The sequence below is a fragment of the Copadichromis virginalis genome, linkage group LG1 (genome assembly GCF_057382275.1).
Source record: "Copadichromis virginalis isolate Kocher_CV1m ecotype Utaka linkage group LG1, C_Virginalis_male_GT1.1, whole genome shotgun sequence".
Classification (NCBI taxonomy): Eukaryota; Metazoa; Chordata; class Actinopteri; order Cichliformes; family Cichlidae; genus Copadichromis; species Copadichromis virginalis.
The window spans coordinates 1691832-1716125 of record NC_140618.1 but is presented as its reverse complement, the minus strand read 5'-3'; the positions used below and the strand labels follow the sequence as shown (position 1 = coordinate 1716125).

At 46.5% G+C, this 24294-nt stretch overlaps 2 protein-coding genes across 8 annotated transcripts; one reads left to right on the top strand and one right to left on the bottom strand.

Moving 5' to 3' along the window:
* Positions 1-4286: 4286 nt before the first annotated feature.
* On the top strand, positions 4287-15937 carry LOC146718059 (histone-binding protein RBBP7). 2 transcript variants are annotated; one of them, XM_085467351.1, is made up of 12 exons: positions 4287-4482; positions 6409-6553; positions 6638-6783; positions 7053-7226; positions 7312-7427; positions 8025-8185; positions 8268-8394; positions 8490-8567; positions 8657-8733; positions 8839-8896; positions 9151-9261; positions 13696-15937. In XM_085467351.1, the coding sequence occupies exons 1-12, from the start codon at positions 4467-4469 to the stop codon at positions 13765-13767; spliced, it is 1281 nt and encodes a 426-aa protein (XP_085323477.1). In that variant the 5' UTR covers positions 4287-4466; the 3' UTR covers positions 13768-15937. The 2 variants fall into 2 exon arrangements, with proteins under 2 accessions (XP_085323477.1, XP_085323467.1); XM_085467341.1 differs by having other exon boundaries at positions 7050-7226.
* On the bottom strand, positions 15592-23483 carry txlng (taxilin gamma). 6 transcript variants are annotated; one of them, XM_085467239.1, is made up of 12 exons: positions 23424-23465; positions 22738-22839; positions 21295-21403; positions 20792-20939; positions 20371-20462; positions 19440-19610; positions 19167-19361; positions 18401-18520; positions 18243-18317; positions 18053-18145; positions 17885-17980; positions 15592-17101 (listed from the first exon to the last, which is right to left on the bottom strand). In XM_085467239.1, the coding sequence occupies exons 3-12, from the start codon at positions 21385-21387 to the stop codon at positions 16772-16774; spliced, it is 1413 nt and encodes a 470-aa protein (XP_085323365.1). In that variant the 5' UTR covers positions 21388-21403; positions 22738-22839; positions 23424-23465; the 3' UTR covers positions 15592-16771. The 6 variants fall into 6 exon arrangements, with proteins under 6 accessions (XP_085323365.1, XP_085323247.1, XP_085323173.1 ...); XM_085467121.1 differs by having other exon boundaries at positions 23354-23458; XM_085467047.1 differs by lacking the exon at positions 22738-22839 and having other exon boundaries at positions 23424-23483.
* Positions 23484-24294: the final 811 nt, after the last annotated feature.

Here is a 24294-nt window from a genome sequence, read left to right as displayed (position 1 = left end):
TAAAGCTGCCGTCCACTGTGGTGTGTGTGAAACTGCAGAGCTTGTGTCCACAAACTTACGGTCCTGACCTGCCTCCTGACTAACTGCTGAAAAATGACTTTTTACATGTACTACTTCCTGTAGTTTGTCTCACACAGTAGAAACACAGTAGAAACACAGTATTGGTGCATCTGTGCTTGCTCTGCGACTTGGATGTGATCACAAGGTTCTGAGAACTCGTCCAGAAACGTCACCTGATATAAATTCGGCCCGCTGATATCCAGCATACCTGCTCAGTTTAAATCAGGTGAACTTTTTTGTCGTACCGACCTGTTTCTGGTCCACGCGTCTCCTGCGATGCACGAGGCTCTGTTTAACGTGCTGCAGACCTTTGACCTTTGACACGCTGTCCCAGACACCAAATACCTGAACGCTCGGCGCTTGTTCACAGCGAGTAGTCCAAACCGCAGAGGAGCAGATTAACGACTGGCCTCGTGCTGTGGGCGTTTGGTCCATTGTCAGCGTCTTCTTCCAGCCACCTGATGGCGTTTGCTTCCGCCCGGCAGGGACACGACCTTTTACAGAGACCTGGACATTCTAGCTCATGAGGTATCCAACCAATCTTACCTCCATCTCTGAAACTGCATCCTGCCACTTAAAGAACATCTCCAGACTCGAGCCAGTGCTCTCAGACTTTCAGCCTCTGCAGCTGAAACCTCTATTCATGCCTTTTATCGCCTCCCACCTGGACTACTGTAACGATGCCCCGTTCGGTCGGCCAATCACAGCCCTAGATGAGTTCTGCAGTACGTTCAAAACTTCTCAGCCCCACCCATATGAGCCTCCACTGGCTCACAGTCAGTTCTGCATCTCCTTTAAACCCCTCTCCTCGCCGACACCCCAGCCTGGACACCGCGGTGTGTCTGCGAGAACAGCCACGCTGATCCCTCGACTGAGTTGGACCTTCTTCACCGTCTTCCTCGGAGTTTGGACCTGGAAACGTTGATGACTAAGCAGACAGGTGGACCCGCTCTCAGAACCTTTGAGTCACACCTTGTGCGACAGGTCAGGTGTGTTCCTCCAGGTGTACGTCATACTCACACAGTGTAGATAACCATCAGACAGTATTTATACTGACTGCACAGACCTACCTGTACACATCACTCATGATCACCTGTCACTGTGTACAAATGCATTTGATATATATATATATATATATATATATATGTATATATATAATACATATATATATATATATATACACATATATATATGTATATATATATATATATATATATATATGTATATATATATATATATATATATATATACATATATATATATATATATATATATATACATATGTATATATATACATATGTATATATATACATATGTATATATATACATATGTATATATATACATATGTATATATATACATATGTATATATATACATATGTATGTATATATATATATATATATATATATATATATATATATATATATATATATATATACACACTCTCCTAGCGTCTATGATGTATGTCGGGTTTTGCGGTGTACTGATCACTCTAGTTGTAGCTTGAAATAGGTTTCTGTTTTTTTACCTGGATAATTATGGGAGTGGTTTATGGAATATTCAGTGTCAAACATTAGCCATCCACACTATATGTTACTCTTTTATGTAACCAGAAAAAGATGAATGGAAATACATAGATAAATGTATGGAGTGTTGTGCACAACCGGGTTACACATTGTAACTCCGTATTAACTCTTATCTGTATATTTGACTTTGGTTGTAGAGTGTAGGAGCGCTATTCTACTCGGGCCGCTCTAGAAAACAGCTCATCTTTTTATGGAGAAGTGACACATCCGTTCCTCTGTGTACCTGTGAAATAGATCACTGTATAATTCAAAGCTTTTTATAGTGGCATGCTCTGCTGTTGTACTCGCCATCCATCCAAGTGTCGGCTGGTTCTTCTGTTTAACCTCTGAGCATCCATCAGACCGGCAGAGGTGACCCTCGCGTCACATCCACGTAACACGGTGTGGAAACTGGGAAACCTGACAACAGACGACGTCCGGGAGACCCGAGCCGGTTTCTTCATTCTGACGAGCCGTTCGAACGTTTTCCCTTTCAGATTGTTTCGTTTCTTCACAAACTGTGACATGTGTTCCAAGTAGGTGAAGATTCTTTAAAAACCGCATCCCTGCAAACCCACCTCTGAAAACTACCACACAAAGAAAGTAACTGGGATTATCCTCTCCACACCAGTAGACTTTCTTCTTCTTCCAGTCCTCTCCACCTCCTCCTGTCCCAGCTTCCTCCTCTGCATGTCCTCCTTCACTACATCCATGAATCTCCTCTGAGGTCTTCCTCTTCTCCTGCCTGGCAGCTCCAACTTCATCCTCCACCCTCCCTTCTCTGCACACGCTCAGAGCCTCTCTGATTCTGAGTCGTCCCTCTGATGGACTCATTTCTGATTTAGGACTTCCACCTCTCCAGACTACTTCCTGTTAAAAAAAAAAAGGTGGAGGAGGATCAGGCTGACAAACTCATTAAGTTAAGCCCGTGTTACCCCTAACAACTCAGTTTTTGACCCGTGGGTCTACGGCCATCCTCCCCGCTGTGAGTTTGAGGCCAAGCGGCGCCGGTTGGCGTCGGGACTTTGACCCTGCTTATAAAAATATGGGAGTGTTTTTGTCTCTGCCAATCAGGAGACTAAAATGAATCATTCTGACATCAAAAACTTTTTCTTGTTTTTGCTTTTTTTCAAAACACATTAGATGATGATGATGATGACCTCCTGGGTTAACTCACAGAGACTGAGGTAACTCTGCAGATGACCTGGTGGATGCTCAGAGGTCAGCGTCATGTTGCTGTTAGCGAGTGAACCTGAAGGAAACGGACGCCTCTGTTTCCGTTGGCTTGTCTGTATTCCCGAAGGTGACCTGGACCGCGTCCACCCTCAGAGGAGACGGGCGGTGTCATCTTTTATTTTGAAGTTGCCAAATCCTCCTTCGACCGAATCAAAGACGACGCCTGACCGCTCGGTCTTTTAACTCCCGTTGCCTTTGCTTTGCTCCCACTCCTGTTGTCATCAGATACAGACTGTTTATTTTCCCACGGCGGGTCGAGACATCCTCTCTGCGCGAACTCGTCTCTTCCTCTGTCGGTGTTTCTTTCCGATCTTTGTTAATGCTCGTATTTGGAACATGTTTTGCATTTTAAAGGTTTGTAATTTACTGTAAACTGTTTTTGCTGTTTATGGACAAAACTTTTACAAAATAAACTCATTGGAATGCAGAGCCCGTCTGTTTCCTGTTCACACTCACCAAAATAAAAGCACCTTTCTGACCTCCTTGGCTGTCTGTGTTACTGAGGTCTCACACTTCTGCCTTTGATTTCAGTCTTTTCTTTTTTCCCTTTGGTTCCAGTGTACGTTTACTTGCTTCAGTTTAGTTTTTTGGTTTCAGCCAATCTGTATGAGACATCCAATCAAAATTATAATCCTAAAATTACACAAATTAAAAGAAAATAAAAATATTTAAGCTCTGTTTAAACCGGCTTTTTTAAATTCATTTTTGTGTGTATGGAATGATCTTTTAATAGCAGGATCTGTAAGTCTGCTGTAGTTTGTTCACAGGTGTGTTAAATGTGCATCAGTCACACCTCAGAGCTGCTTCTCTGTGAAGTTTAACTCTTTATATTGTCACATTCATCAGAGCTGCAGAGAGCTCAGCTGCTTCTTCCTCTGGATTATAAAACCTTTTCCCGATGAACATCACAGCATCTTACTGCTGCTTTTTCATCCTTCATCTGTTGGATTAAAGAACATGAAAAGCAGCCACAGGTGTGATCTCAGCCTGTATTCAGGTTTACTTAAACGAGACCTTTATTATCTGAATATCTAATAACGGTTCACCTTTTGGAGCAAAATTTGGTTGATTTTAGGCGAGATGCTGAGTACTTATACTGTGAGACATTATAAGACCTCCAGTCAGAGGCAAACTGCTCACTGTCTGTTTTGTAGGCCACATTAAGAAAATAAAAAAGTACATTTTTCCTTGTACATTTTCTGTTCCTTCCTCTTAAAAAATACTGGGGGTTTTTTTCTAATGAATTTGCCAGTTTCTTGTAAATCTTGTAAAGTGTAAATTTGATATTCGACCCCGCCCCCACGTGACACCGCCCACTGTACTGTTGCCTTTGGTCCTGTGCCCATCACCGTGGTCCTGGTACTCCGCTGTTTCTGTGTTCTCTTTGTTTTCGATGCGCATGCCCTGTCTGCGCAGTCTGCGCACAGCGCTGATCCCCTGTAGTATGCGCGCGCTCACGCATGCGCAGCGCTCCTCCGTAATCCGGCGCTGAGAGGGAAGGACTCTGGGTTTAGCAGCGGCTCCCCCGAGCAGCAGTTTTAACAGAACTCCCGCCTTCCTGGATTCTCTGCCGTCCGGCTCCGAGTCGCGGGCAGAGTTTGGACAATGGCCGATAAAGAGGGTACGTTTAACGGCCGCTGCTCGGCGCCGAAAAACTGCTTTGGCCTGTTTTCCGAGCGCGCCGCTTTGTGCGCGCAAACTCTGTTAGGGTCTCATGTTAGCATCACATGCTAATATCAGAGCTGTCAGCGCGAGCTTTCCCGGGTTTAAAGCCTCCGTTTTTAAACACGAGCGCGTTTGAACGCCCAGTCTTTGAGTTCGGTATGACGTCAGATCTCCAAACTGACCCGGTTTGACGTTAATGAGCTGTTGCCTCACCACGAACAGCAGCTCCTCTGTTAGTCAGCACGCACACAGCTGGAGTCTGTTTGCTGCACGTGAGGCTGGTCAGGACTCCTTGAGCAAGGCACTTTGACTGAACCCCAAACTGCTCCAGTCCAGGTCCACTCTGCTTCCCCGGTAACGTTTCATACATGAAAGTGCTGTGAAGGCGGCATCACGTGATTATTAATCAGATAATCAATCAATCAGATTTTATTGTCAGCACCTTTCAGTCCGGTCAGAGCCGACAATAAATCAGAGTAAAATCATTATGCAGTAATAAGCGATTTATAATAACTTAAAAAGAGCACAAAAGCAACACTTTCAACGTTTAAATAGTTTGAGCAGATTAAGACTACATTTAGAAACTAATTCAGTAAAAACTAATGTGTTAAGAAACGAGGCAGATGCATAATAAAAATAGAGTAAAATATACAGTAATTTGACTACTGTAATGAGTAAATAATAATAAAATAACTGAGGTAAAAAATGGAAACTGCTTATTAAATCAGAATTTAAAATACAGTAAAAGTAAACAGTAATCCACAGGCTGACTGAAGCCTGGAGATGTTTAAGCTCAAAGATTTCAGGTATCAAAGTCTCCAAAGGTGTTAGCCGTGCAGGTTGGAGCTTCATACCTCTCCTCTTGGTCCCAGTGACGAGTCGGGCAGCAGAGTTTCGGTCAGCTGGTGTAAAGCCTCCTTACTTTGAGCCGACAGCGGTCAGTGAAAGCATCAGTTCCTCAGAGCGTGTCCCAGTCCTGCCGGCTCTTCTCCCAGATCACGAAACACCTCACCACATCTCTAAAGCTGGGACGCCGTTCAGAGGAAGCTCATTTCTGTTGTTTGCATTCTCGATGGTGTTGTTTCAGTTGCTGCCTGCAGCTCGTGGTCACAGGTGATCAGGTGATGGTAGAAACCTTCACAGGTCTCTCCTCCTCACAGCAGGCTGATCCATCACTGGGCAGTAACACTCGGGAGCGATGCACCGTTATATTGTCACCAAAGTGCTTGCTCATAGGGGGTCATATGATTGTTGGCTTTTTCTCTGTATCTATTATTGTACGATCTACTGTACAATATAAAGCACCTTGAGGCGACTGCTGTTGTGATTTGGCGCTATATAAATAAAGGCGCTATATAAATAAGAAGTTGCGGGAAATTCCGCAGAAAAAGGGGAAAACTCCAAAACATCAGCAGGATGGCATCATGACATAGACACAGACTTTATTTCATCCCACACTGGGGAAATTCACTTTTCACATCAGCAGAAGGGACACGAAGAAAAGGTGAATTAAAGAAGTGTTTGAAACATTAATAAGAACAATACTATACAGTGTACAGATGATTACTGAATACAGTAAAATACATATAAGAAAAATCTTAAGCACAGTGGGAGTGACGATAATTCTAATGTGAGATTTAACAGCTGATTTGTGTAAACGTACTGTGTTTCGTGTGTTGGACGATCTGATTGGACCAAAACATCTTCATCTTTTCTATACATACCGTTATTTCTTTTTAAAGAGTTTCTCTTATTAATGTCTTTTTAAGGCAGTTGTAAAAATGTGGTCAAAGACTTGCAGAACAGGAGCAGATGTCTGCAGCTCACATACAGTCAGGATGAGACGCGTGTACCTGTGTCTCACCTTGTGGTCTCTCTGAAGTGTACGACGATGCGGTGGAGGAGCGGGTCATCAACGAGGAGTACAAGATCTGGAAGAAGAACACGCCCTTCCTGTACGACCTGGTGATGACGCATGCGCTGGAGTGGCCCAGCCTGACGGTGCAGTGGCTCCCGGATGTCAACAGGTAAAAGAAGGCTGCTCAGGTGTGTGCGAAGCTGCTGCTTTATTGGCTAGTTATGGTGACGGTTCAACTCGGCGCTCTCCACAGGCCGGAGGGAAAGGACTACGCGGTCCACAGGCTAGTTTTAGGGACACACACGTCAGACGAGCAGAACCACCTCGTTATCGCGAGTGTCCAGGTTCCAAACGACGACGCCCAGTTTGACGCGTCGCACTACGACAGCGAGAAAGGAGGTAAGGAAGGGCATGTTTATGTGCTGGTTACAGTTACTTCCTGTCTGAAAGGGAGGGGTTTAGCAGATCTGTGCACTCACACTGTGTTGTTGTGTCTCCCAGCAGGTACGTTGATGCTTTGTTCAGGTGTGCTGAAGGTGCGCCACTCCCACAGGTAGCATTAGTGTTTTAGCGTGCCGCTGAGCAGCTTTCGGGTACAGTAGGTCAGGACACGGCGGTCATGCCGCCGTCGCCTGTTCCTCTCCATCTGAGCGTTGTTGATCTTTCAGAGTTCGGCGGCTTCGGTTCCGTCAGCGGGAAGATCGAGATCGAGATAAAGATCAACCACGAAGGCGAAGTGAACCGAGCGCGCTACATGCCCCAGAACCCCTGCATCATTGCCACCAAGACTCCCACCTCCGACGTGCTGGTCTTCGACTACACTAAACACCCGTCCAAGCCAGGTGAGGTCGCCGCCCGGCTGCTCGCTACATGCTAAAATCAAACGCCCTCACGCATCATGACGAGGCATGTGTGTGTGCGTTTCAGATCCCAGCGGGGAGTGTAATCCTGACCTAAGACTGAAAGGTCACCAGAAAGAAGGATATGGCCTTTCCTGGAATCCAAACCTCAGCGGCAACCTGCTCAGCGCCTCCGACGACCACGTACGTGACATCATCGTTTAGCTTCAGTACACGAACTGAAGAAGGGTCCCTGTGAGGGTCAAGTTTAAGGGTTTAGAAGTCACACAGGCCGACAGCAGGACATTACCAGGATGCTCAATGTCAGATTTCAAACTAAAATACCTAAAATTCTTTTATAAAAGGCCAGCTTTTCAAAATAAAAGCTTCCAGTTTCTTATTGGATGCTGTCAAGACTTTTGGGACTTTCAGAATAAAGGCCCTTTTAATTTTAAAAAGTTGATAAGATCAAAAATATTTCTGTCTTTCATCAATTTTCCAAGGAAAAAAATTCCAGAGCGAAAGTAGCAGGTGCTTCTTCCGGTGAGCCAAACATTTCGTCCCGGTCACGCGGTGACGTACAGAAGTCGTCTCGTTATTGCTGCTCAGTCCCGTTAACGAGTGGATTTTCCCCCTGATGGTCACAGTTGACACTAAACTCTACATGTAGTCATTCAGAGGAATAAGAACGATCGTCTTTGCTTTTATCATCTGAAGACGAACGCAGTTACGGAACAATTAAACATTTCATGTTTGTTTGCTCATAAAACTTCCACATGCCCCGCCTCCTCTTCCTCTCAGACCATCTGCCTGTGGGACATCGGGGGCGGTCCAAAAGAAGGGAAGATCTTGGACGCAAAGACCATCTTCACGGGCCACACGGCGGTCGTGGAGGACGTCTCCTGGCATCTCCTCCACGAGTCACTTTTTGGCTCCGTCGCCGACGACCAGAAGCTGATGATGTAAGTGATCGTTAAAGGTGGTGGTTGTTTCTAACTGTGCGATCAAACCTGCTGGCTCTGACCCGCCTCCAACCATCCTCAGATGGGACACGCGCTCTAACAACACGTCCAAAGCGAGCCACTCGGTGGACGCTCACACCGCCGAGGTCAACTGTCTGAGCTTCAATCCCTACAGCGAGTTCATCCTGGCCACCGGCTCTGCCGATAAGGTAGAGGACACACCCACCTGCTCCTGTCATCGTAAGAATAAAGTTTTTTCTATTACTCGTATATGTTGAGGTGTGTGTGCTTTTCTTCCTGTCAGACTGTTGCATTGTGGGATCTGAGAAACCTCAAACTGAAGCTTCACTCCTTTGAGTCACACAAAGATGAAATTTTCCAGGTGAGACCTGAAAGTGTTTGTGAGGCTTCGTCGGTGACTCACACGTGATCGGAAAAATGATGGCGAGGCCTTCCTGTCCTTTTTATTAGGTACAATGGTCTCCTCACAACGAGACGATCCTGGCATCCAGCGGCACCGACCGGCGTCTCAATGTCTGGGATCTCAGGTAATGCCTCGCTGTCAGGCGGAGCTTCAGATCAGGGCGGGGCTTGAGACAATGACACTAATGTATTTTTATTAAAAATACTGATATCGATTTGTGTCGTTTTAGCAAAATTGGGGAGGAGCAGTCTGCAGAGGACGCTGAAGACGGCCCGCCAGAGCTCCTGGTAGGTGATGATGTCAGCGTCACGTCTTTAGGTGACACTCGCATGTCTTTATTCTGATCACATGATCATGGCTGACCTAAAAAACAAACATGTTTTAGTTCATTTTGACCTTTCGATGAGACAAGTGCGCTTACTCAGATACTGTGACGTAAGCAGAGAGTGTTCGAGTGCTTCAGGTGTGATCAGCAGGTGCATCATTTTCCTGTCAGAACAAAGCCCCGCCTCTCTAACCTGTCATTGCTGATCTCCATCAGTTCATCCACGGCGGCCACACGGCAAAGATCTCAGACTTCTCCTGGAACCCCAACGAGCCCTGGATCATCTGCTCGGTGTCTGAGGACAACATCATGCAAGTGTGGCAGATGGTGAGCGCGCACGCACACAGACGCACACAGACACACACAGACACACACAGACACACAGTGTGTGACGGTAACAGATCAGATGAAGTGGTGGGTGATGCGACAGCAGCAGCTCGGAGTTCTGACATGGAAATGTCATTTCGACTTGTGAAAGCCGACTTCAGGAAAACAGAATATCGTTTCACTCGCGCCAAAGACCAAAACATCTGGAAGCTCGTTCGGAGATGTTTCAGAAACGGTGTCACGAGCACGCCAACGGTCGTTTTGATTTCAAGAACATCAGAACGTCGGCTGTCTGATCCTCCAAACAAAGATTGATTTATTTAAACCTACTCGGGGTGCGGTGATGGTTTGCGAGGTTTTGGAGGGAGGCTGAGTGTGATGCAGGATCCGTGCTGAAAACTAACAGAGACACTGGGAATGTTGTCTTACTGGAGCCGTCCCGGTTGTAGCGTTCAAGGTAGGGCTGGGCGATATGGCCTAAAATCAATATCACGATAAATTGAGCAGTTAACCTCAATAACGATAAATGGACGATAACCACCCCAAGTGCCAAAAAAACAAACGTTTTTTTTTTTCTTTCATTTGATGGGGCTGTGGCAGGCAGCATAGTTCCTCCAGTTATTTTGATAATATTATTCCCCCTAGACCTATTCATTGCAATTATATTATTACCACTTTAAAGGGCTGTAAAATGTCACTGAAAATAAATGAAGACAATAGTAGTAAGTACTTTTAGTGGTTAAGATTTATTAACTGAACAAAATAAAAAGTGTAGGATACAATATGTAACCATGCTCTCTAAAAAATGTGTATCCCTTGTAAACAAAATAGTTTAATAATAAATATGTTTCACATTGGCTATTCACAAAGTAAACAATGATTGTGCAAATGTAATGCCATCATGGACAAAGGCCTATCTCTGCTAAGGCCTTGAGGTACTAGAACTTGTAAACAAATAATGTCACAAACACAAATGTCAATTGAACACAGAAAAAACTATAATAAATACTAAGCACTGCCATGTGACTCGTGAAAACTATAAACTGTTAAACAAAAACATTAAATAGTGCTGTTTGCAAAAAACTTCAATAGAACACTGATAGTTAAAATTAGGCAGGGCTTGAACATTTTTTTTGTTAACAAGCGTCTCCTCTTCCTCCTCCACCAGCTCTACCTCCGTCGCTGCTGCTTCAACATTTAAATCGTCCTCCATTTGTTCACCCGTGTCTCGTCTTGTTACAGGTAGTAGAGTCATGTGACTCCACCCCGTCAAGTCTGTAACGTAGCACAGCGTCTTAAAGGGACATGAACATCGCCAACCTGCACATGCCTTTTCTTTTTTTTTTAAATACCGAATTTACCGACATGGGCAAAATGACGTCGATGAGAGTCATAAATTTCGGTAACGATAAATTTTTGATATATCGCCCAGCCCTAGTTCAAGGCCTCGATCGGCTCATCAGCTCCGTGGTCACAGCGCTGTAGCTACTGTGCATTCTGGGCTGAGCTGTGCAGCGTCACAAAGCTTTGCCTCAGTCGCAGCTTGTGGGTCCTCCAACAGGACAAAGACACAGGAATGGCTAACAACACAGCAGTGGACCGCTCTGAGGCAGCCGTACGAGCCCTGATCCAAATTCAGATTGTATTTGTCGCATACAGTACGACAGACCAGATACATGAATAAAACTAAAATTACAAATCAAGTATAAAATGAAAGTTAAAAATCCAAAATAAAAAGGTGCAAATCAGCAGACGGTGATATGAGATATGCAGAGTCTCCAGTCCTACACCTGGTTCATTGCCCGAGTAGCCTGGAGGAAGCTCCTCCTCTTTCTCTCTGTGTTGGCCTTATTGGAGCGGAAGCGCTTCTCTGACCTCAACAGTGAGAGTCCATTGGTGGGGTGGGAGGCGTCTTTCAGCATCTTCCCGGCTTTGGTGCTGCACCACTTGGTGTAAATAGACCCTGTGCACAAGAAAATACTAACTTCCTGTTTTAAGACCGGATGTAAAGTTGTGCATTTCCAGTAACTTTATTTTGCGGTCAATTGCTACTGCGAAGATGGACTCCCAAACCATGTCCAAAACACAAAAACACAAAGATCGCGTTAAGTTACAAAGAGCAGAAGATGGGAACGCTCACCATTACTGTGTCATAAAAAATCAAATGATCAGTTTTGACGTTTGAAGAGTTTAGATCGGTTGGTTGTTTACGTCACTCAACACAAGCAGAACTGCATCACTGCAGCAGAAGCACATCTCTGCATAGTGACAGTTCTTATGATTTAAACAGGCAAATGTTCAATCTACAGGCGAACAACAGTGAAAGCCAGATGTTTCCCCCGTTGTGTCGATATCAGTCCACACCTACACAGCATGTCAACAAACCGTGAAAAAAAACCACAGAAAAAAATAAATGAATGGTTGCTGATCAGGGTTTCTATGCATTAGTATTTACAAAGGGTATGTTGTGACGTACCTTCAAAATTACAGCGGTCCCTCACTATAACGCAGCTGTGCTGTTTCACTCATTTCTTTTTTCATTGCCTTTTTTTGTATACAGCGCATTGTCGATCTCCTCCGTGCCATCTCTCCTATACAGTACAGTGTGACTCTAAAGACACTAACCATCGCACAAAAAGTTGGACTTAGGGATGGGTATCGTTTAGGTTTTATCCGATACCGGTGCCAAATCGGTACTTTTGAAACGGTGCCGGTGCTTAAAGAATGGAGAACACAAAATTGGTCCAAAAACCTCTCATGTTCAGCTGTTTTTTTGTAAAAAGATAACAATGTTAGCCTTTTCTGCAGCTATGGGGCATATATGGTATCACTCTTGGCTGGAAGCAGTGCTTAAACAATGGAAAAAATACAAACTTTGTCCAAAAACCTCTCATGTTTAACTGTTTCCCACTTTTTCTTTGATCATTTTAGCCTTTTTGTCCAGGGTGAAGGGAGTATCTGCCATCAAACAAGAAGACAGCATGTAACTACGTCTGTGTTTGCTAGTTCACCTTACATGCATTAATGTAATAACGTGGTTAGCCTACTCAACGTAAATTACACGCGAACAACATTAAGCTACTCACGCAGAGAAGAACGGCTGCTGCTGCATCATCATCATCATCATTTCTGCTACACTGGCAGGGCTAGGGGCCAGGACTCTCCTCTTTGGGTTTTTGGGGGATGTTGCATAACAGGCAACCCACCCACAGTAGATGCGCTCGGTGTGAGGTCTCGCAGTAAGCTATCAAATACGGCGCATTTCTGGGCTTTTAAAAAAAAATGCTATGCGTCGCCAGGTGTTTCATCGGATTTGAGGTGTTACCTCCTTTGACAGTATCACAGTATCAGCTTAAAGCACTTGTTGCTGCTGAGTTTGCATCTTTTGCTGTGAAGTACAGCCAGACTTTGACCGCTTCGCCTTGGACATTTTTAATCTGTAGCTCTGCTCTAAAAGAACGTACGTACCTGGCCCCGCCTACTATCATCGGAAACGTAAAATGATTGGCTAGAAGTGTATCACAGCTCAGGAAAAAAAAGCACCGAAATAAAGCACCGAAATGTGCGCTGCTTTTCGGTCTGGTTACTACCGTTTATGTCAGAACCGGTGACATCATGGGACCGGATACCGGTACCCATCCCTAGTTGGACTTCTGATTCATAAATGTTGAATTCTCTGGCAGCGGCTCTACTCCGTGTTCTGGACCTGAAAACAGGGTTTGATCTGTGGTTTCATTCTATAATACTGGACTTATTTTTCTACAAAGGTTTGAACTTTGAGAGTTTAAAGAAGAGAGAAAAGTGAAAATGTTCATGCCTTCCTGAGAAACGTGTACAAAGTGTACAGTGAGGGGTTTTTACAGCCTTAAAACATCTGTAATAATTGTAAAAAATAAAGTTGGCTACTTTGTTGAACAAGGAGTGAATAGTAGCAAATGCTAAGGCGCACAGAGTCTATAGACTGCAGGCGAGGGAGCTCTGAGCCAATGATGCGTTCGGCAGAGCGCACCACTCTTCGGCGAGCTCGTCTGTCCTGCTTGGTGCTGTTCACGTATGAGGTGCAGATATTACCCGTCAGGATGCTCTGGTTGGTGCATGAGCAGCACAAATCCCACCTTTACCTGTGGAGCTGAAATATCCAGTCTGGAGAAACAACCCTTCAAACCCGAGAGCGTTTGCACAGCTGTGGACAGTTGGAGAAACCGCTGGATTGCAGCGAGAGCCTCAAAATGTTAATATGCATGTAAATATGAATTATGAAGGTAGAAGAAGGTCCATCATTGTGTCAGGCCAGTTTCAACAATGTCAGAGTGCAATGTTTTTAACATCGGGGGGAAAGAGGACTGTTCGTCTGATTCCTGCCGATCTCTCACGCCGCCCGTGTTGAGGTAGGAACTGCAGCGCTGCTTCTAACGGTTCCTTCCTTTCTTGCAGGCAGAGAACATCTACAATGACGAGGAGCCCGACAACACACCTGCGTCAGAGCTGGAGGCTCAGGGATCATAACCCCGCACAGGCTCCACCCCTGACCCCCACCCGTCCTCTCCCTCCCTCTGATTCATCTCAGTGCGAAAAGAGCAGCGCGGCGCGTTGGAGGCGTCTCGCACTCCGGCGCCGTCTCGCTTCGCTTCACCACTGCCCGGTACCCAAAAGCACCGACGCACCTGGAAAAGAACTGAAGTCCCTCTCGGGTGGGCGGAGCTCGATGGATTGGCTCTGTGTGCACGCTGTCGCTGTGAATTCATTTTAAAAGGGCTGACGGAAGGAAACGCAGCGTTACAGCATAGCTTGCTCCGTTCCTCCACCTGCAGCTCCTGTTAGATGTTCCCGAGTTGACGACGCGTCCTCCAAACAAACATTCCCGCTGCGTTCGCCTCCCGCTCCTTCGGTACTTCCTCACCCCTGCATTTGGCTAAATTCCTACACCCGAGGGAAACAGACCTTTGTTCTGTTACATGATGTGAAACTTTAGTTTTTGGTTCCTGCACCTCTGATCGCAATAAAGCTTTTGTAACTTTTCCAAAAATGCGTCTCAGCAATTCTTTAAGATCCGGCCTCTAGCCAAACCATCAGCTCCTGTATCATTTGTGCCGTTATGAAAACAACGACCTGATCAACATGAGGAACAAACAGGAATCAAAGAACAGAAACCAGCAGCGCTGCAAATTCTACAAAACGTTTATTGAAAAGCGAGACAGACTGTAGGAACACGGTAACGAGGGGTCGTTAGTCAAACAAGAAGCTCTCCAAAGCTGTGACGCCTCTTTGTTCAGTCTCACCTGCAGAGGTAGATTCTGACATTACCTGAGAGTCAGAAAGAAGAAACGTGCCGCAACCTTGGTCCCCAGCGTCACCACCTCCATCCTCCATGTACAGTCTTTTAAAGAGGTCACAGGTGAAATCATGTCGAACACAATCCGTTACCTGACAGGTCCAAACACTGATCATGTGACTTTATCTGGCCCCTTCATTATGCGTGTGTGGGGGGGAACAAGTTCAATAAAAACAGAACCGGTGAATCTGACGGGTCCAAACGCTCCTTCAAACTTTCAGCGTTGCTGTTCTCGCAGCTGTTTCAATAAAGTTTAACGTTCTCGATAAAAGGTCGTGCTGAGGTTTTGTGGTGGGCGGAGACAGACACCATCACCTGACAGGAAAAAGATGAAAACGGATCAAACTGCCTCAGTCATTCGGGCGCTGCTGTGTGGTTTGAATTACAGATGTGCAGCAGGAGAACAGCGCAGAAAGCAGCTGGAGCGTTTTTTAAACGACGGCACATCAAAAAGCCGAGAGCCTCATCCGACGCCGGAGACGCTCTGAAACACGGTCGACACGTCAGCGGGACCATCGAGGGTGACCCCGAGTTAAAGTGGACCTGCTTCTGCTCACTTCCTGTCGTGTATTTCCTGTTCCTGCGTTGTGTCCTTCATGTTAAAGCTCAGCTGCTCTAAACAGTCTCAGTTTTTTCTACTCTTGAATCTGGATGATGTCACAGAGAGGTGGTGCCCTGTTTTTCAAGAAGCAGCCAATCAGAATGCTGTCTTAAAGTGGGAGGAGCTAAACCAGCCTATTTCAGCAGCAGTGAGGCCAGGTATGATATACAGAAGGATTATTTTGAATCATGCAAAGCTGGTCTGGTACAGTCCAAGAATAGAAACAAAATAGATCCACTTTAACGACCTGGTCAAAGAAAACTGATAAATGATGAAAAGGTGAAGAGAGATGAATGTTTGAGACAATTTCTTGCTTGATGACTTAATCCCCACAGAATGACCCGGAGCGGGATTTGACCCCTGCTCAGACCCAGGTGTTCCTAATAATATGCATCACTGACAGAAACCAACATTTCTTTTTTTTTATTCAGATTCATTAAAAAAAGAAAAATCACATTCAGCTTTTCTTCCAGTATAAAGATCACAGCCCATCATCATTTCCAAACATAATTTACATGAAATCACTTTTCAGAGGACGAAGGCCTTCGACTCTTCCTCACACGTGCACGCTCCTCAACACAAAACACATGCATGATCCCCAGAAACGTGTTGAACGGCTTCAAAGGAGAAGAAATGACACTGGTTGACCACAGGGGGGCAGCAAACAACGCCCAAAACTCATGGTTTGTATTTGTTTTTTTAAACACTTGACAGAGGCTGTCGTCATGCCGACTCGGTGCCTATCAGCAGGTTCAAAAGCGATCCCGCTGCGTCCCGATGGCAGCCGCGTGACATTAACGACGTGACGTTAAACTACAGTCACTTCCTGTTATCACCAGTTTTGTTAATGAAAACCAAAAAACATTTGTGTGATCAGACCGAAGCTCCTACATTTCAATAAAGTTCAAATTGAATCATTTTGATTATTTTTCTAAACATTCGTTTAAACGTGATCAGAGCTGCACCGTGGATCAGTGTCGCTGACTGTCCTCTGAAAGTTTCCTCTCACCTGAACGTGCAGCAGGTGGAGCTGCATCATGGTGGAGGAGACATCCACAGACTCATTCATCATTAATAAAATTTAAGACCGACTGAAATCGCGGCTGCAGCAGACAGACTCAATCTGCTGGAAACACTTAGAACCAACTACACTGCGAGGTTCTGCCATTTCCCGCCCCTGTGGTCGGTCAGATGACCTCTGACCCCAGTCCCGTTTCCTCAGACACTCGACAGCGTGTCCGACTCAAATCAAAGTCATACTCAGGCGTGTGAGGAGAGAAATCGAAGGCCCGCCTGGAGGTTCCCTATGAAAATAAAGATCGAGTAGAAACGGGGAGTATGAAGAAGTGCCGATCGTTACCGTGGGCCACGATTTAGAGAATCTGATACAATCATTTATCACACAAAGAGACACGGCTTCAGCTTCTGTGTAGAAATCTGAGGAGGTCTATGTTAAAAAAAAAAAGAGCTCCATCTCCACTGAAGATGGTTTTCTGGCTAGTTGTGGAACTAGGCTGGAGCTGCGTGAAGCCCCTCCCACCACGCCCCCTCACCTCCACGCAGGCTGCGAGGTGAGCTCAGTCCTGCGGCGTGCTCGCCGTCTCTGCAGGCTCGCTGTCACCAGGAGACGCCATCGGGTCTGTTTCAGGTGGTCTGAGAGCTTCCTGAACGGCCGCCGTCTCCGGCCCGTCACCCTGCGCCGAATCCTCCGAATCCTCTCCATCCTCGGCCGAAGGCTCTCGCGGCTTGGCCTGAGGAGATGTGGCGCTCCCTTTGTCTCCCTGCTCCTGGAGGAGGCTGAGTCGGTTATTCAGGTCGTTCCTCTCCTTCTGCAGAGCTCTGCACAGCCTCTCCAGCAGCTCCAGCTTCCCCTGCAGAGCCTTGAAGTGACCGTCACGCAGCGTTTTCTGCAAAACAACAACATTCAGTCAGGTCCAGTTTCATGTAGGAGGAAGAATCAGATGGATGAAGCTCCTGTGACATCACCGCGTCGGGTCTCGACACTGGCATTCTGACCACCATCATGCTGGTTTTCAGAGGCCAGAGATCAGAGCCTGGTCAGAATCAGGGTGTTCAACTAAAGGATGTCCAATTACAGAAAGCTCCCCTAAACAAGAGAGCCAATATAATTCACTACGAGTAGCCAAACAGTTAGCAGAGTGTGTGTGGGATCAACAACTGACTTCAAGTAAAAAAAAGAAGGCCACGCCCCTAATAAAACAAACTTTAATCCAGGCGTGTTTTAGGAACGTCCTCCACCGTACAGGTGTAATAAAGGAGGAAATGATCCACAGAGACCAAACAGTTTGTGTCTCAGGCTGTAAACGTGCTTATTTCTGCTGGAAAGTTCTAACATGGGAGTCTATGGGGACTGACTCACTGCTGCCTCTGCTGGACATCAGAGGAACTGCAGCTTTTGGCACTTCAGCGTGGCTGCTTCTTTCAGCTCCCGAGTTCAGACGAGTGCACTCGAGCGTTGGACCTTTATGTTTTAAAGGCTGTGATGGTGCTGAACACTTGATCTGCGAGACACTAATCAGTCTGGCTCTCCTACGTCTGCTCCGGCATTTCTAAAGTGTGTGTCTGAAACATCTGAGGCCAAAAACGTGCCTCCATCTTCATTTTAGATCGACATCGGTCACTTTAAACGTTTCGAGGAAAACAAAACACAGCCCACGAAGAAGAATCACCTCCTCTGCCATCTGCAGCAGCGCCTGGTTATTACTCTCCCATTTGGTCCTCCACTGGGTCGTTTCCTTCTCCAGCTTCTTGATCTTCTTGGTCATCTGCAGGCACACAGAGTTTAGAAACACAGACAGGTGAGCAGGTAACCGCACGCTGACACGCAGGTGACTCACCTTCTCCATCTCTTGTCTGAAGGTGGTGAAGACCTCGTTGCTTTTAGCCAGGGTGCTCTGGAACTCCTCGAACTTGTCCATGTACAGAGAGAGCTGAGAGACGAGAGCAGTGAGTAATGGAGACGATCCAGCTGACCTGTGTGTGTGTGTGCGTGTGTGTGCGTGTGTGTGTGTGTGTGTGTGTGTGTACCTGCTGCTTCAGCTGGGTTTCCTGCTCCTTCATCAGCTCACACTTGCGTCTGGACTCGGTGGCGTCCTTCAGCAGCTGCAGCGGCACAGACACAGTCTCTCAGACACTTGAGCTCATTTACAGCTGCGATAAAAACCAGAACAAACTGAGATCCTCACAAAGTCTCTCTCACGCTGCTGCTTCTCCTCCACTTCCTTCATCATCTCGGTGATTCTCTGCAGCTTGGCGTCCATCAGCTGCTGCTGCAGCTCCTTGTGCTTGAACACTTTGTCGATGTGCTGCAGAGAAACAACAGAAATCTCGTTTGCAGCAGGAGCTGAGTGACTGTAAAGATTACTACAAAAGCAACGTTTTTCTTGCTGCTCTAATCCCAGCCAAGCTTCTCAGGTCCTGGTTATGTTTCTCCTCGGTGTGCAGGACGCTGTCACAGCGAGTGACCTGAATGTGCCGAGGCAATGAAACCTTCAGTGTTGTCTCACTGCGACATGACTGAAGAGTAGATTTAAGACCGTAATTGTCTGTAAGACCTTTAAATGTGTATCTAAGACGTCTTAAAGGACCTTCGTGGAGGCAACGTATTTTCCATCTTTGGGAGATGAAGCGACTGCCTTGTTTTTAAGTTTAAAACATCTTCCACAATCAATTTATTTGACCATGTGTGTTGTGGCCAGAGTCTGGAGCTGGCGATTAGGGTCCTGGAGGGTTACTCCAACCAGAACCTGCAGCATGAGCAGAACCAGGATCACCTGCTGCAGACGTCAGTGTGCAGACAGAGTGTCACAACCAGGCCGAGTCTGTTGTGACACCCAGAATGCATTTCTGCCTTTTTAATGGCAGCATTAATCCTCTTCATAACAACCAGCGCTGACTTCATGAGCAGAAACAGACTGTTCTGATTGGACGGCAGGCGGGACCTAAACTCACTTCCTCTCGGAGCTCGTACTGCTCGATGAGCTTCTTGAGCTTCTCGGCCAGCTCCATGTTCTCCTGCCTCAGCTTGGTGTTGTGGGCGCTGTGCTGCTCCATCTGCACCTCGATGTCGCTCAGGGTCATCTGGAAGTGCAGCATGGCCTCCTTCCGCTGCTCGTCGTACTCCCTGGACCGCTGGGCGTTCTCCTCCTGCGGGGTTGAGGGGAGGAGTGACACCTGCACAAATGTAAAATGGTCCTCATCAGGTGTTTGTGGCGGCTGAACTACCTTCAGGGTCTTGTTGTGTCTCTGCAGCTCCCGGCAGAGACTCTCCAGCTTGCTGCGGGCCAGGATGGCCTTGCTGTGCTCCCCCTGCAGGTGCACCTTCTCCTTCACGATTTGAGACTGCTTCTTCTGCAGGGCCTTCAGCTGCTTCTGCATGCAGCGGCTCTCCTCCAGCTGAAAGACAGCAACAACAGAACAAACTGGGTCATTTTTATGTTTATGGAAACAAACAGGAAGCTGACGGCAGCGTGGTGTGTGTGGAGGCTTAGAAGAAACATGTAGCACCAAGAAGCCTGATCTGAAAGGGGACATCTCTAAGCCGTTCAAGTGTCACCAGTCGTATCCGAGTCAGTCAAACCAGGCTTCATGCCAGAATCTGACAACCTCCTCGTACTTTCTTCTTCTTTATGTCCAAGTCTGTGAGAGCTTCCTGAGGTCTAAGGTCACCTTTGTGTGAGATGGTGATGTGAAATCTGAAGCGTGAAACATCTCCATACTTTTTCCAGATGCCCAGCTTGTTGGATTCATTTACTTCTGTGGCTCCAAAAATACAAACTGAAGCTTTGTGATTATTTTCAAACATTACTGTTGTTCACACTGAGCTTCTGCTGATTATTATTCTGTGGGTGTCCACTGATCCACCCACAGAGCTCTGCAGAAATCCAACCAAACTACCACGATCGCTGCTGTCAGAGCGGGAAATGATCGGCCGCGACCACGACTCACGGAGGAGCTGAGAGCGTGTTCACCGTGTCGCTAAATCTGAATCAATCTGCTGCCTGTGATGTCTCTGAAACGGAGCGACTGAGCACGTGCTCCAGATCACACTGAGAAACCCAGACCAACACCACATGGTGACAGAGTGCTTCCTGTCACCTGCTCCCAGGTGTCGGGAGTATCTGCTCAGTGTCGGTGTGTCGGATTTGCGGCTCACCAGGTCGGCGTATTTCTTGCACAGAGCGGCCAGCTTCTCCTCGGGAGTGGCGAGAGCGTTCAGCGCCTGCATCAGAAGAACCACCTCCTTCCCTGAAACCACACGGAAGATCAAAACTGAACAAACCGGACCAACGAGGAAGAAACTGACATCGGGTGACACAAGAATAGAAAAGCTTTAACACAAAAATGTCCTGTTTGGTAAAACTTCCACTTCTCTGGTCTAAACAAAGAGCAGTCTAATCACAGCTGAATGATTCTGATTCAAGTCTAAATATGTGTCACAGTATCTGTGTGAGTGCTGTCAGACGCTCCGTGTTGGTTTTATTCAGTTTTAAATTTTGTATGTAAATATTTAAATGTGATTCCTGAGGTGAGAGACGCATCCCGGCTGTTCAGTGCTTCTACAGTTCTGCTCGTACCAAAAGCTTTGTCCTCTCTGTTCTTCGCATCTCCGCCGGCATCGAGCTCCGCCTCCACCAGGTCGCTGGGACTGTCCTCTCGGCCTGGAGTCTCCCCCCTCTCCTCATTGGTGCAGGAGAGCCCCAAACCAAACTCAGACACCTCCTCCTAACAAAAGTCACATCCATCTATTAGACAGTTATCCTTTAAACAAGTTCTCTCACAGATCTCGCTCTGTGCAGACTCCGCCCCTCTGTGCTGGACTGCAGCTGGTGGTAATCTTTGTTCTGGTCTGAACTCAGAATCTGCAGCAGGTGGAGAACAAGGACTACCAGCTGCAGGACAACGCAGAGGAGATGAATTTCGTCCGCTGAGTGTAGAATCAGCTGATTATACTGTCACCAAGAACACGTGGGATTATTTATCTGACAGCCCAACTCTGAGGGAAACACAGAAACCTCCCACAGGTCACTGAACAGACATGAACAAGCAGCAGCACAAACGACGAGCCGTCCACACTCACCTGAGACGGGCTGTCCAGGTCGGGCGGGGAATCGTTGCCACCTACGATTCGTCTCGTCCCCACATCGAGCTCGCAAACTCCCGAAGTCTCCATCAGCGTCGGTCACGAGCTGAAGGTCAGAGCAAACACGAGATTACCACATGATGGAAGTCAAAGCACGGAGAAATAAAATCAATTATCTGACCCTCAAATCTGCAGTTGGGTTTACTGAAGAGGTCAGAGTGGTGGGTGGACACAGTGGAGTTGTTCTCATGTCTCTAATTCTGGCCAAGTCTGACATGCATTTCCATTCAGGTCTGCTTCAGATTAGGAAATATAGTTTCATCTTATTCACAATATCAAACAGGTGAGAAAGATTTCACACTGACGAAGAATAAACACTATATCCACGTCGACATAACTCCAAATATTGTGAAAAACTCTGGGCGGTGAGCGTCGCCTTCCTGCTGACAACGACTGACAGTGACCTCAAACCCCTCTTCACCTGCCTCAGGTGTACAACAGCAGGTTGTGATTTATTCTCAGACAGGGTTGATCCTCTCCGACTGTGTGATTAAACCCACTGCTGTTGTTCCACGCGGGTAAATGCACATCACTTACCACACACTGTTTAAGCATCAACTGGTGTTCCAGGTGTTTATGGACCTCTGTTGGTGCTCTGTCCTAAATCCTTCTCCTCATTCAAAGTGTTGTTATAACAGAGACCAGCCACAGCTGCTGTCAATGTCAACAATACAACTTTACAATAAGTCTTTCTCGTGGAATAAACCCTAACTGCGTGAAATAAGCTCAGACTTTCAGCTCGGCCGCAGCCTGATGGCTTGAACGGGATGAAGAGGATGAGGAGCTCGTGCTTCTCCACAAAGACAGCAGGACTGTGTTCACAGTGAAACACGCGTGTGCAGCAGCAGCAGGCTGACCCTGTACGCACGATGGTAACAGTGTGAGTTCAGTGCACACACGCGCTGAATAAAACTTACACTCAGGCCTACAAACAGACCAGTTCGTTAGCATCTTTCCACTAATAGTAGCAGCTGATAGTTTAGACGCCCTGAAAACGTTCGGTGGAATACTTAAAAATCTCTAAAATGGACTTTATAACGTGTTTCAGCGGCGCAAACTCACTGAAGTTTACCCCGGGCTAGCAGGCTAGCCTAACCAGCTAACTGCTTTACAGCAGAAATGAGCAGTTAGCTTCCGACTGCCCGAGTCACAGAGTGCGAGCTGACCGCGTGAATGTGCAGGTGAACCTGTGAGCCTGTGTGTGACACCTTCAGCCTCTCTCCTACCATCAGAGCGGACTTTCCTGCGCAAACATGCTGCAGCCGCTCAGCTAGAGCTGAAACACTGGCAGCTACAGCGTTAGCTGTTCTGCTAAAGCCGACGATAAGAAACTTTGAGAGTCCCGCTAAAGAACCACAGAGCATCACCTCACCAGCCTACCTGCCGGGTTTGATGTCCGGTGTGTGGGGATAGCTCCCGTTTCTCTCCGCTCGGTTAACGTGTTTACAGTAAACACTGTAAGCTAACCAACTTCACCAAAGTCTAGAAAACAAGACATTAACGGGTTAATTCAAGTATAACACTACAGCCGGATTAAAGGAGGCACCCTTGGGCATTAAGAACCACCTAAAAAGATTTATTATCAGCTGCATGTCGGTCCGGATCAGCACGGTAACCGTAACCCGGACCGAATTTAAGGCGAGTCTTGTGTGACGTCCATCGGCGCGGACGGCATCCTGCTCAGGCTAGCTGCTCTGCTAAACTAGCATCTGATTCTGTCTTCCTGTGAATAAGTGTATCCCTCACGTGTCAGGTGTCACCTTTTGGATTAAAGAGCGCAAGTGACAAACTAACACCGCGCGGAAATGTAACGCGCCTTTGGAAATTAAAGCCAACATTAGTTTACTTCTGTTAGCACGGCTAACCTGAGCTAGCAGCCAGACTGTAGCTAACCCTACCTGCTAACAGCACTGTACAAACTTTACTTCGCCAAATACCATTTTTTTTTCCCGGTTCTCGTCAAAGCTTCGCATTCAAGCTAATAACCATACCCCACCTAATCAGTTTGAATCCGCCCGGAGCGTTAACAGTGGGGCAGCCGTCGCTTAAACACCTGGAGCGGTTACCTGTGTGTCCTCACCGGAGATGAAAGCAGGAGTCAAGCTGCCATCAACCGACGAGCGCAACATCCGGTGATCTATTTTTCAAAATAAAATCTCCTCAAGTTTAAAAAAGAAGCCATTGCCTCTATGGGGAAACTCGTCCTTTTTCATCAGATCTGAGATGTGTCACTGTGGCATAACAGAAACTGTGTAACTGACCGTGGAGTGGGAAAACTTGATTTAGAATTACTTCAGGGTCCTTGTGCTTGTGAGACTGGTGATAGCGCACATCTCTCAAGTTTTCTGTTACGCCCCTAGTCTAGGCGTGTAGAGACGCACATAAGGTTGGAGGAGAGAGAGGCAAGTACCCGCCCTGGTTCCCAAGCCAAACACCCGAAACCAGCTATGAGTAAAAAATGTGATTTCAGGGAAGCATAGCTCCAGGGTGAACCCAGGCCAAAATAATAAACAAAACCAACTAAGTCCCGCCAGAGGAAACTAACTAAACCCTAAGAAAGAAACATCACAAATTTTGTAATTTTTAAATTATAAATAACAATATTTCCAAGTAGTCATCATCTGCCAGTCTATACGTTTTTTCTGGGGGTCTTGTTCTCATGTGGTTTTACAGTTTTTGAAATATGTGCATAAAAGGCAACTCTCTAATTTGAATGTGGCGTCCACCGCTCCTATTTCCGGTGTTAATCTGAGCAGCTTGATGAATCTAAAGTCGAAACGAAAAGCAAAAAAGCCCCGAGAGATTTTTGTTTTTCAGGGAGGGAGGAAGATGAAACTTAGCTTCTTTACAAAGATCCGTACAGCCAAATAACATAACGGACCTCTCTTCTTGTTTATTAAAAAAACAATCTTTATGTTGGAGTTTTTCACTGACGTT

What these genes read in the sequence shown, in the direction of transcription:
- LOC146718059 (XM_085467341.1), top strand. An exon ending in TCAGCGCCTCCGACGACCAC is followed by an intron (nt 7,428 to 8,024) that starts GTACGTGACATC and finishes TCTTCCTCTCAG; the next exon opens with ACCATCTGCCTGTGGGACAT. An exon ending in TCATGCAAGTGTGGCAGATG is followed by an intron (nt 9,262 to 13,695) that starts GTGAGCGCGCAC and finishes CCTTTCTTGCAG; the next exon opens with GCAGAGAACATCTACAATGA.
- txlng (XM_085467047.1), bottom strand. Translation starts at nt 21,387, where the DNA reads ATGGAGACTTCGGGAGTTTGCGAGCTCGATGTGGGGACGAGACGAATC. An exon ending in GACACAACAAGACCCTGAAG is followed by an intron (nt 19,362 to 19,439) that starts GTAGTTCAGCCG and finishes TCAACCCCGCAG; the next exon opens with GAGGAGAACGCCCAGCGGTC. An exon ending in AGTACGAGCTCCGAGAGGAA is followed by an intron (nt 18,521 to 19,166) that starts GTGAGTTTAGGT and finishes GTTTCTCTGCAG; the next exon opens with CACATCGACAAAGTGTTCAA.